The sequence below is a fragment of the Rana temporaria genome, chromosome 1, assembly GCF_905171775.1.
Source record: "Rana temporaria chromosome 1, aRanTem1.1, whole genome shotgun sequence".
Taxonomy (NCBI): Eukaryota; Metazoa; Chordata; class Amphibia; order Anura; family Ranidae; genus Rana; species Rana temporaria.
Window position 1 is genome coordinate 618,288,082 of NC_053489.1, and position 13,443 is coordinate 618,301,524.

At 45.0% G+C, this 13,443-nt stretch overlaps 1 protein-coding gene across 6 annotated transcripts in view; it reads left to right on the forward strand.

Moving 5' to 3' along the window:
* Positions 1 to 13,443, forward strand: part of FGFR3 (fibroblast growth factor receptor 3) — a 133,158-nt gene that overhangs the window by 50,827 nt on the left and 68,888 nt on the right. For all 6 annotated transcript variants that reach the window (XM_040335278.1, XM_040335280.1, XM_040335281.1 and 3 more), the window contains exons 3-4: positions 922 to 1,185; positions 7,851 to 7,904. In XM_040335278.1, the coding sequence (XP_040191212.1) occupies positions 922 to 1,185; positions 7,851 to 7,904 (318 nt within the window). The remainder of the gene's footprint in view (positions 1 to 921; positions 1,186 to 7,850; positions 7,905 to 13,443) is intronic.

The following is a 13,443-nucleotide window of genomic DNA, read 5'->3' on the forward strand; positions in this document are numbered from 1 at the left end:
AGAATGGGATGCGACTTGTCAGGCGGCTGAGTCCCCTGACGAGTCGCCCCAGTGTGAACCGGCTCTTAGTTTCTGTTATAAACATTTTCTAAGTAAGTCATTTTTCTCCACTGCTGTGTGGGCGCGGATGAGGCTGCGCTGGTGTGGGCGCGGATGAGGCTGCGCTGGTGTGTGGGCGCAGATGAGGCTGCGCCGGTGTGTGGGCGCGGATGATGCTGCGCCGGTGTGGGCGCGGGTGAGGCTGCACCGGTGGGCGCTTTGATCAGTGTGAATTTGCTGGTTTTATAGACTTTCCTCTCCTCACATGGGGTCAGCATGAGGAGAGGACTGCCAATAACCAGCAAATACTGTTTATGCTGTGATCAGCTCTGATTAGACACAGCTAGTCACATGGTAAAGAGCTGCTGTGATTGGCTTTTTAACTTGATCTGTGATCGGCTGTATCCGAAGGACACAGATCTGCGTCGATTGGGCACGGGAAGCACGATTACAGGAGGACATCCTTGGACATCCTCCTAGCAATGTGGGCTCCCACGCTGTAGCCATCTTTTTGGCTATAGCCCGAAACGGGAGGTGGTTAAATACGCAATTATATTATTAAAGCCCAACTTCGGCCAAAACATTTTTTTTTCTTTTTTTTTTTTCCCTCCATGCAGCGAGACAGGTGCACAGGTCAACTGCTTCTGTTGGCTTATAATCACCTGATCACTCACAGTCCCACTGCATGAATAAATGTGAGAGATGTTACGCAGTGAGAATCGTGATCTTCTACAAATATTGTGATTCTCATTTTAGCCGGAATGGTGCAGCTCTACGGGATACCTTTCTTTCTCTGTCCTTTGGCTCCCGTCATGTAGACATTTGTTTGCTGTACATCAGATTTGCTGTATATTCTAATATAAGTTTTTATTATTTTTGCAGATTACCTCACAGGAGAGCCGACCCCTCTTGATGAGCTCATGTACGGAGTTGGAGAAACCATCGAGCTGTCATGTAGTGTGGAGACCCCTCCTATGCCTGTATTATGGTGGAAAGATGGGATTGCAGTGACGTCTAGCAACCAAACGCACACAAGACAGAACCTGCTGAAGATCACCAATGTTTCTTATGATGACTCTGGGATTTATAGCTGTACATTGCTGCGTTCTGGAGAGATTCTGCGGAACTTTACTGTCAAAGTAGCCGGTAAGCAAGTAGCCTTTTATTTATGAAATATAATTATCTCTGCAGGTTGCTAAAATCTGATGTTGGGATCAGAGCTGTTTTTTTCACAGTAGTCATTCTAAAGTTAGAAGTACCCTTGTTCATATTGGAGCAACTAATCGACTGTCAAATCGCATGACAAGTCCCATCCTATTGCTGGTGGCCACACAAAATATTGACACTTTGGGCCCAATTCGGACTTTGGGGCGGGTACTCACTTTTGTTGCCAGCGGTTTAGACATTACCGGCCGTGTATTGAGTAATTTTGAGGGGACAGCAAACATACACTTTTATACAAGCTGTACACTCACTTCTTTACATTGTAGCAAAGTGTCATTTCTTCAGTGTTGTCACATGAAAATATTTACAAAAAATGTGAGGGGTGTGAGATACTGGGGGTTATTTGCAAAGTGCCCTTGGAAGTGCAGTTGCTGTAGATCCGAGGGGGACATGCAAGAAAAAAAAAACGCATTTTAGCCTGCACATGATTGGATAATGAAATCGGCAGAGCTTCCCCTCATTTCATATCTACCCTGTTCCTGCACAAATTGCATTCTGAAGTCGCCAAAAGTAGTACAGAAATTACTTTTGGGAATCGGTGCAGCATCATTGCCGGCAATAGCCGCTGATTTGGCATGCGATTTGACATGTCAAATCGTTTCAATGTGAACCTAGGCAAAGGCTCCATTCACACCATGGCGTTCCGTTTTGCGGGCAGAATCGCTGCAATTCAGAAACGCTGCAAATCGCGGGATGCCCTTTACGATCCCCGTTACTTTGGCACCAGATCGCTGAGCGATTCTGCCACGATTGTTGCCCGGCAAATGGTTGTAAAATCATGCAAACAATTGTGGGACGCCCGGCGCCCAAAGAAGTACAAGAACTTTGCGTTTTTTTTTTTTTTACCATGATTCATTGGGCGACAATCGCGGCAGAATTGCGGCACAATTTGGTGCCATTCAAAGTAACGGGGATCGCAAGGGCGTCCCGTGATTTCTGCCCGCAAAACGGAACGCCATGGTGTGAATTGAGCCTTAGGCCTCTTGCACAGAGGCGGACTCTGTTGCTACGCTGATCTCCGCTGCTCACTGAGCAAGGAGGGGTTTGTGCAGCACCGCTGTCGCCTATAAGGAGATCTGATGAAAACGGACAGCATGTCTGTTTTCATCAGATCTCATCCGATCCGCCATGGACAGGTGGGGACGTATCGTCATCCTTCTGATTTTATCGGGTCGGATGTCAGCGGACACGTCTCCGCTGACATCTGATGCTCCATAGGACTGCATAGAGTGGCTGTTCAGGTCCGCCGTCAAAAACTGAACGGTCCGATCGTGTGAAAGGGGCCTTAGCTACTCTAAAATGACCAAGCATACTGTTTGGTTTTTTTTTTGTTATTTTTTTCTCTTTTTTTTGTTTTTATATGGATATGCTCAGAGGGCTGCTTTTAGTTTTGATACATCAACCACAGCATGTGGATCTATACGCATATGCGCACGCACCCATTTATATCTACCTTGTAATTATCAATTCCTACACGAGTTGACCTGTTAAGCGCTAAAACATAAATTTAAGTTGTTCACAGCATTCCTAATCCTTAACGCGGTGCGGACACCAGCATGCCATGAGGAGTTAATTATCATCACATAATTATATGGCAATTAGCGGAGCGTGCAATTAATTATTAAATCCAGCTGGGTTAACTGGGGAATCAACCCAATCTTTGTTATTTGCACAACGAATGCTCACAAACTCCTCACCAGCTGAACGCCTTTCCCTGGTGCAAGTCACATGGAAACCTGGTGAGATGTAAGCCTGACCTCACCGCAACTCTGTCTGTAGCCCAAATTAAAAGAAGCTGAAACAAAGGAATCGGGCTGCCCCCCCTTCTCTGCCACCTTCTTATACATCTGATCTTAATCGCGTCTTATTTGAAATTCCAGGAGACATTTGGAGGTCACATCAATTAAATAGTCAGAGAGGCATTTGGACTTTGGAGTGGTTTCCCCCCCCTCGCCAAGTCCGCCACCTACTTACTCTAGTAAAATAGTAACAGGAGAAGGGTCCCGAGGACTTCTTCTGAGCTCCTAAAATGTGTTTGTGTCTATAAAATTGCATTAAAATGCTTTAAAGATCAAGGGGGCAAGTTGTGGGGCTGGAATCGGGCAGCTGGTAGGACTTGGAATAGAAAACAGCTGTGGATTCGGAGAAGGTGGTAAAGTGATAAAATGTTTTGATAGTGGGAAGAGTAATAATCTGGAGGTTTTTTAAAGGATCAAATCTCCTATTCTCTCTGCCCCTTACCCTGATATCACGCTCAAGCACAAAGGCCGGGCCTGAGTGTTTGTTGATCCTGCTCCTGGTCACTTTTTTTTTTTTTTTTGTATTTTATTTTCTTTTAATCTTGAGAACTTTTTGCCAGGAATTTCCTTGGAAAAAAAAACTAAAATCAACTCTTTAAAAAGGAGTTTATTTACTTAGGTTAGCTTAAGAATTATTGGATCGGTTCTTCTCCGCCTTAAGATTGCTGACTCCAGTCACCAGATTTAAAAAAAAAAAAGTTTTAAAGCTGTACAGGAAATTTTATTTGCAAAATGAGAATACATTAAATCCGTGCAAACAAGGCCCCTTTCACACTTATACGACTTGTCCCAAGATTTTAGACTGCAAAATCGCATGACAAGTCATTCTCCATGATTTTCAATGACTACCATTCATATTGGCACGACTTTAAGTCGTGCCAACTTCAAAGTAGTCCCTGCACTACTTTGGTCTGATTTTGATGCCACTTACACAGGCATACCCTTAAATTGCGCCTGCGAATCGTAAAATCGTGCGACTTTGAAGTTGCAGTAGTGTGAAAGGGGTCTAAGGCCGGCCATACATAAGTCAAATTCCGAAAATAATTTGCCAGATTTTTGTGCGGTCATCGAATTTGAGTGATCGGGCATGTTGGATTTTTAAAAAAAAAAAAAATTTAAACAAACGATTTTCTAATTCATGACAGGACAATCGTGTGAGAAATATATTCGAAAAACAAATCCACATGAGCACAAGAAAAGAAAATTCCCTGAAAGTAAAGAAAATTCCCAACCATGAAAACTATTTTCTGTAGCAAACAGCGGCGGCCCGTCTATTAAGGGCGCACAGACGCCGCCACCTCTATCACGCCACCTCCCCCCTATATGGTTAATAGATTCGTGCATGGCATGAATCTAGCCATGGCCACCGTGCCCCCCCCATATTCACGTGTCCGGCCCCTTTCAGGATGCCGGGTGCATTAATTTATAGCGGCAGGGTTTTTTTTTTTTTTAAACACCTGATTAGAGCCATAGGCTTTAAATATGGCGGACTCAGAGCACAGAACATTGCTCTCTGAGCCCACCCAGATGTGTTGGATTTGAATATTTGATTTTCTAACACCGAATCGCCTCTCTGCCAATCGGGAAGCTCTAGTCTGTTACCCACTTCCGATTTTGCTGGAAGGTCGGCAAAATGCCTAGCGCATGGCAGAAGCCGCCGTGCTCTCAGAAGGGATGAGGACACAGGAGACGCTCCCAGATGCCCGCCGCAGCCTGATCCCCTGCCCGCTCATCCAACATCATTCCCTGACCTCACAAATGCTCCTCTGGAAGAATGGTCAAACATTCCCATAGACACACTGCTAAACCTTGTGGACAGCCTTCCCAGAAGAGTTGAAGCTGTTATAGCTGTAAAGGGTGGGCCAACAGAATATTGAACCCTATGGACTAAGAACGGGATGCCATTAAAGTTCATGTAAAGGCAGGTGTCCCAATACTTTTTGGTAAGTGTATATGTAAATTATTGGCGCTTTAAAAGTCCCTGTAATAAATAATAATCAGATCCAATGAGTCAAGTGTAATACAATCTTCACCAAACATTTAACCCAGCAGGTGGCGCCGTATGTGAAAAAGGTCTTTGTGTACTTTTGCTACAGCCGAGCAGCATAGGTGGACCTTTTCCACATTACTACATATAGGGCTCCCAGGTAGGTGGGGATTATTAGGTAATTAATAAGATCTCTCCAATGATTCCTGCAGACTGTTTCAATATTAATTGTTGCTCTTTTTTTAAACTTGCTTATCTTTATGTGAACGGTAACCATTTCCTGCCGCTAACTGACATATGAGTTTTCCAACCTTTCCGTGACTTATTGCACACGGCGAGACCTCCCTTCCCCGCTTCTAAATGAATAATTTCTGATTAATGGTTTCACTACAAATATGCCATCGCTGCTCGGATAAATGACACGTATTCATGGCGAAAATAACTTTTGCCCCAGATTTCTTTCCACCAAAAAGCCAATTTTCTCATTTCTGTGTTTTCCCTGCGTTGATGTTTCGCCCCCCCCTCTAGAGCTCTGTAGTGCAGACATACATTATGTATGGGGATAAAAGTGTTTCCTTCACATCCCCTGCCGCAGGAAGCTCGCTGAAATTACTGAGAAGCGTTGGAGATGATTTCGCACAATTACTTTTATAAAGATATCGGAATATTTTAGCGTCGGCTGTAGTATTGTGCCAGCTGAGAGCTCTGTGCGTTCCTCTTCTTCAGCATGGCTTTGCTCTTCTTGAGCTTTTGATATGTTAAGTACTCTTTTAAAGCATGGCTGCTTTTTTTTTTTTGATTTACAAAAGAATTGTGAATGGCGTCTTCCTTCAGGTACCACTGAACACCAGACGCTCGCCCTCTTTGATTGCGATAGAATGGGGAACATGTTAAGCAGCAAGTTTAAAATCGGCGATTGAGTTTGCTAATTCTGTACAGCAAACATTGCTGATCACGCACGGTTTAATCATGGCTTGTAAACGTTCAGTCTAGAAAAGAGCGTGCCTTTTTAAAAATAATGATAATAAAAACACTCTGCAGCTTTCTGAAAACTGGTTCAAGTAGATATAGGGGAGAAGCGTTCTGATAGTTGCTGTATGTAGTAGTAATAACGTGAAGAGTTGCAATCTGGGGCTTTTTAACCCTTGCTTTGGTCCCTGAAGAGCAATCTGCATTTGGATCATTCTTCAGAGAGCATTTAACAGGCGGCGAGGAGGCGTTGTATTACCGCCTGCTTTAACCCCACAAACCCCTGGACTTGCATGCTGCAACAGTGCGCGTTGCATGTGTTTTGAGGGGCACTTGCAGAGCGGTCCCATGCACTTGTAAGGGTTGTGTGCCCACTGCAGGCAACAGGAGGTATAGTTCCCACTGTGGCTGCAAAGCATTGTTGCAGTGGCAAGTCTACACCCCTGGCCCTAATTGGGGGGCAGTAAAATGTGGTTTAGCCGCAGGGTTTTACCACCCCTCTACCACTAGTGTGACCAACCTAAGGCTACTTTCACACTGGGGGGGGGGGGGTGCTTTGGTGGTAAAGCGCCGCTAGATTCAGTGATGCTTTTCGGCCGAATAAAGCACAAAACACTAAAGCTGAATCGTTTTGCAGGCGCTTTGGCAGCACTGCCCATTGATTTCAAGTGTATACATCACTCTCGCACCACCCCAAAGATGCTGCTTGCAGGGCTTTTTTCTTTTTTTTTTTTTTCGGTCCTGCAAGTGCACCGCCCCAGTGTGAAAGCACTTGAGCTTTCACACTGGGGAGGCTTGAGAGGCGCTTTACAGGCGCTATTTTTTTTGCGCTAAAACACCTGAAAAGCACCCCAGTGGGAAAAGGGGTCTTAAAATGGTTGTAAACCCTCGCCTACTAAACCTAGTGAAGTGACTGGCCTTAAGTGATACACAGATATGAAACAAATCCATCTAGATAAGTTGTATCACTCTATCTGCAGTCTTCTTTTCTCTACAGCAGTTCAAAGTGCTGAATTTAGAAAGCTTGTCTGAGCTGTCAGAAAACAGGGGCAGAGAGCTGAAGTTACACTCCGCAGAGCTCAGTGAGGAGAGCTCTGAAGGTTCATTGGCGGGAATGGACACACCCCTTTATACTGCACACAGGAACAGAGCTGGGGCTGTCAATCAACTGGAGGTCCCTCCCCTGTCACTATTTTATGCTTGGTGTCGGGAAAAACTTGTCGGAAGTGATTCATGCTGATAGAGGAAGGAAGCAATAGACAAAAGTGACACTTGGTGATCTTAATGGAGACAAGTACACACTATAGAGGGATATGGTTGTAGCCCTTGTACGGTAGGGCTGCAGTGTGACATGAAGAAGCAGCACAATTGGTCCAATCGGTTCATTTACTGAGCAGGATAAAGCCGATTGACAGGGAGGTGCTGTTTCTCTTTTCATTGTCCAATCACAGGCTTGATGGGAGGTTATGACAGCTTGAGCTTAAAATGAAGTGATGTTAATGATGCTGTCCATTGTTTAGCCTGAAAAACTAAACACATTAACTGACAGAAGATAGGACATCATAAGATTATATATTTTTTTTTAATTGCAGCAAAAGCTATTTTTTTTATTTTCTTTTTCTTTCATAAGTAAATTATTTTGATTGGAGTTCCAAATTCACTAAATCCTGGCAGAAGTCAGAAGTGTTTTTTCCCCTTTTAATAGGCAAGTTTTGACTCTAATATGCAGTACAGATTGCTTTTATGGTAAAGATGTGAAAAAATAATTTGTAAAAACCTCTGGGTGACGTCTGACGGTTTTATAAAAGGTTATTTTTTATTACTTTTTTCAGATATGCCATCGTCTGGGGATGATGAGGATGATGAAGAGGAAGTGGAGGAAAGGGGTGAGTGTTTTGCAATGGAAACATTATATGGTTTTACCCACCGTAAAGCATCTTTAATAATTACACTTTATTTTTTTTTTCTTTTGATTTATTTATTTATTTATTTTTTATTAAGAGCTGTTTGTCTCTGAAAACTTTAATTTTGTATTTACCTTTATTACTTAGTCAGAGCCTCTCCTCCTCCTCCTCCCTACAATGCTCCGGGTTACGGGGGGAATCATTTCCATCCTCTTACAATGCAGGACTGCTGGCCGGCATTGTAGGTGACATTATAGTACCCATGTCCAATGGAGCACCGAAGAGAAGTGGCTTTGGGGGACCTGTCTCTCACAGAGAGGAGTAGTTTTTAATGGTGCCCTATTCAAAGACTAGCATTTAATTGAGATCCAGATTAGCTGCCAGACTAGTAGTGGGAGTTTTGAGCCCCTGGAATGTGTTGGGTTTTTGTAAAAAATATTATCACCGGACCTGACCCAAGCTTTGGCGCTCCCATCCTTTCAATTACTTTTTTTGGGGTATTAGGCACCACAGTAAACAGTTAACATATATTTTAAAAAATTGGAATAGGAACCAAGCTGGTAACATTGGAAGTGGGGAGGGTGCAAGCACAGGTTATATTGGGTACTGTAAATCTATCTCCGTAGAGAGATGGGTCGGGCGATCTTCTCCGTAGAGAGATGGGTCGGGCGATCTTCTCCGTAGAGCAGGCGGTCTCAAATTGGTGGCTCTCCAGCTGTTGGGAAACTACAAGTCCCATGAGGCATTGCAAGGCTGACAGTTACAAGCATGACTCCCACAGGCAGAGGCATGATGGGACTTGTAGTTTCGCAACAGCTGGAGGGCCACCAGTTGCCGATCCTCTCCGTAGGAAGATGGGTCGGGCCGATCCTCTCCGTAGGGAGATGGGTCGGGGCCTATCCTCTCCGCAGGGAGATGGGTCGGGGCCTATCCTCTCCGCAGGGAGATGGGTCGGGGCCTATCCTCTCCGCAGGGAGATGGGTCGGGGCCGATCCTCTCCGCAGGGAGATGGGTCGGGGCCGATCCTCTCCGCAGGGAGATGGGTCGGGGCCGATCCTCTCCGCAGGGAGATGGGTCGGGGCCGATCCTCTCCGCAGGGAGATGGGTCGGGGCCGATCCTCTCCGCAGGGAGATGGGTCGGGGCCGATCCTCTCCGCAGGGAGATGGGTCGGGGCCGATCCTCTCCGCAGGGAGATGGGTCGGGGCCGATCCTCTCCGCAGGGAGATGGGTCGGGGCCGATCCTCTCCGCAGGGAGATTGGTCGGGGCCGATCCTCTCCGCAGGGAGATTGGTCGGGGCCGATCCTCTCCGCAGGGAGATTGGTCGGGGCCGATCCTCTCTGGAGATGCAAGAGGTGGTCAGACATTCTTGCATTAAAGCACTTTAGATTGGTCACCACATATTGGGGCGCTTATTTTCAATTTTTTGTGAAGTATGGAGGGTTGGCTTGTGTTTTTTTTTTTTTTTTTTTTTGCTGGTTTTGTGCTTTGGTGATTTTGTGGATGATGTAGCAGAACTGGTGTAAAATTGCTGTGAAAGCCTCTCTTGTTATTGGTACAAGTAAAATAGACGTGTGAGCTCTTGCAGTTCCCATGAGAATATTGTTGATATAACGTTTCATTTGTGCACACAGTGATATTCGCACTGACGATCTGTTTGTTTTTTTGGGATTACGGTTTCCATACTGCTTTTCAGCCGCCAATATTCCTGTCCTGGAATAGGCATAGTGAAGCCCAAGGTATTTTTCTTTGGTTTTGGTCCCATGTGTGTTGTCGTGATTCTACTTTTCTACATGCAAAGGAAAGAATTGTACAGCTGCTGATTTGTAAGGATGGTAGATTTTGTATGTTGAATAATCAGAATTAAACCGTTTTCATCCAGGAAAGTTGCCACCTTGGCCTCTGTATGATCTTCAGCTGCCATGTGATCAGTTAAGACGGCAGCCATTTATGGTTTGACAGTTTAGTTGAAAGCACGACCAATGTGACAGTTACATTCTTGGCACGTGCTTGGAATGGAACTGTTAAATCTATGGGTTTAGTTCCGCTTTAAAGTGACGCTCCAGTCGTACATGAAAATGTCTTTAGGAACCCATCTTTCCTTCCACTTTTATTTCTTGAACGGGATTGCCCTGCATTCTAATTTTCTGTAGTCGGCAGTATCTTCTGATTGACCCTTACGCTTAACGAACAAAAAAAAAACTAACCAACCTATGGATAGGCTAGTGATCTAACACTATAGGCCACCCATCTGGTTCTGGCAGGCTCACTCCCTTCCATGCTGGCAGGATCATCTCCTCCAGCGAGGTAACAGTGTGGCATCCTTGGTTCACCCAGCGAGATGGCGACATTGTCTCTCCGCGATCCAATTTTTTTTACATGTTTTTCCCAGCCCAGGATCGCTTTTGTGCTGGGGCCTTGATCCTATAAAATGGAGGGCAAAATATTTTGGCTGATGATCTGCTTTAATGGTAGAAATTTGCAGCATTGCCACTGTGACATGTGAGCACCTGGGTGGGCCTTTTATTCTGTGCATGGTCAGAGGCTGTGGCAGGGTTGCTAGGGGGTCCTAGTATCTGCTCAAGTGCCAGGCATAGACAGCGCAAGCATAGGGGCCTTGGCAGCATGCCCGCTCAGGTATCTTGTAAGAGGGCACAAATGTAGAGTGTATCTCTTCATGTGATGTGCACATGTGTCGTGTGGTGGGGGTCCTCATCATGCTTGCACAATGTGATGGGTGGGCAAGGAGTCATGGGACTTTTGGTGAGCGCTCCCTGACTGGACGTTCAGGGAAGTGGTGAACCTCAAAGTATGTAAGTGTTGAGCACAAACCTGACACAAAAAATGCTGTGGGGGGGTATGTATAACTGCTAGCATGGGCGTCCGCTCCATAGGGCAAGGGAGGTCAATTGTGATGTCGGCAATTATCAGTACCTTTTTAGCACAAGAAAAATGCATCCCTTTAAATTATGAATATGTCTTTTACAGTCCACACTGCACTTCTGTTGTGATGTTAAAAATCTTGCTTGCTGCATTTTTGGTCAGTTGAGAAACAAAAACGCACCTCCCCGTTAAAATGCATTGAAAATGTAGCAAGAACGCATCAATAACGCACCAGTTTTAATGCGTTTTTTGAGTCACACAACCTATAAAAAACACACCATAAGCACAGTAAAACAGTGGCAAAATCTTGTGCATTTTCGGCACCATTATTGACAAATTTCTCTGTCGGCAAAATGCCAAAAACACAATTTTCAGCCGATATGTTTTGGCCCTTCTCTAGTTTTTAAGTAAAAAATAAATAAATAAAAAATCTGAGAGTTTGGTACTATTTTTTAAGGTTCCCTAGCTATAACCGTAGGAGCGTACAGCTTCCACTCCTACATAACTTTCCTAAGAAAACAGTGTGAGACACATACTACTTTCGTAGTAACCTTTCTTCCATCACGTCTCTTTACGGGGCGAGCCGGCCAGCCATTGTGGCTTGGACGGTGCCAGCTCTTGCCATCAGTGATGGCGTGTGGTTTTTGAAGAACCTGTCATTTGCTCTGATCCCCCTTGGTCTGACACAATGGAACAGTCTCTCCAGCACTAACCAGAGGAATTCCGTGGGCTGCCGCTTACACTGCTCACTCTTGTCTTGCTGGGATCCATTTCTGACCGAATTCTACCTGTAATGTAAAACAGGCCCTCGCAGGAAGGTGCGATATTGTCACAGATCAGCACTTTTGGGTTTTTCTTCTGCTCCCCAACGCAGAAAATATGTAATAATGGTGTTTTTGGAACAGTTTGCCTGGTAAATTGGCAGCGGGAACTCATGGCACACGTGGAAAGGTATTTGGGTCAGCATATATTGTATGTGCCTGTAATTATATATACGACCTATATACATCTGTGCAAATAGACAAGATGGATGGAGGGAGAGCAATGAAACCTAAATCCATCCAACTTATGAAAGATCCCGGAGAGTCAAAGTTTATTTGTTTTACTGTTTTGATTTAGCATTGGATAGCTTTTGGAATTTAGAACCCCTACCACTTCCTCTATTTAATTTTTTTACTTTTGTGGGGGAAAATCCTGGGGGGGCGGAGGGGGGAGATTTCTCCCCACTTCCTGTCCTTCTGGAGTCGCCACAGAAAGTGAGAGGAGATATTTTCAAAGTAAAGAGAAACCACCCCTTGGTGAGTTGTCACCATAACAGGTGCCCCATTGGGGGGAAAAAAACATTTGGGCAACTTCTGGGGCCTCTTGCTCACGGACACCTAAAAATGCCTTTTTTTTTTATGCATTCGTTTTGTTTTTTTTTTGTTTGTTTTTTTACTGATCTAAATGCAGTCTGTTTTTATGGGCCTATACACACACAGGCGCATAAACTGGACCTAACATCAGTAAAAAAAAAAATCTGCATTGCTAGTAGTCGGTATTATTTACAGTACATGCACACACGTGTACATGAAACGCGCACATATTATATACATAAAAACACTCCTACATGGAAACACGCACATATTATATGCATGAAACGCACACGTACGCGCACACTACAAATTAAAAAAAAGAGTTTTTTTGCATGCACACAAATGGGCTCATAGGCTATACAGCCCATCCTTGCTTTTTTTTCTGCCAGGACTATCCGATGTTTATACAGCAGTACCATGTGTAAGCACCCTTATTCTGAAAATTCTAGTTCCCTGTCTGAACAGAGATGCATTAAAGCAGGGGTCTCCAAACTGCGGCCCTTGGGGCAGTATTGCTCCCAATGATATGAGGCACTATTCCTCCCAATGGCACCAACAATGGGGCACTATTTCTTATACTAATAGCAATGATGGAGTACTATTACTCCTCCTACTGCCCACCAACACTGGGGCCATGTTTATTCTCTGATGCTTGGCACTGGGGCATTTTCTACCCCAACTGGTCAGAATCCGGCCCCCCTGAAGTCTGAAAGACCGTAAACTGGCCCTTTGCTTTAAAAGTATGGAGACCCCTGCATTAAAGTATACCTGACTTGTATATAGACAAGTATACTGTTCATACTGGTTCCACCTCACTGATTTTAAAGTGGATGTAAACCCTTCCATATATCCAGTGAAGTGAATGGCCTCAGGTGACACAGAGATTAAAGCGGAGGTCCACACAAAAAGTGAACCTCCGCTTTTCGGAACCCCCCCCCCCTCCCCTTTCGGTGTCACGTTTGGCACTATTTTAGGGGGGAGGGGTGCAGATGCCTGTATTTGCACCCACTTCCGGGCATAGATGGACGCAGAATCTGCCACACCCCCCACACTGTGTTCTGGGAAATGCGCAGTAGGGAACCGGGCAGTGAAGCCGCAACACTTCACTTCCTGGTTCCCTCACCGAGGATGGCAGTGGTGGCAGCCGAGAGCCGAGCGATTGCTCGTCTTCGGCTGCTGACATCGTGGGCACCATGGACAGGTAAGTGTCCATATATTAAAAGTAAGCAGCTGCCGTATTTGTAGCTGCTGGCTTTTAATATTTTTTGTTTAGGTGGACCTCCG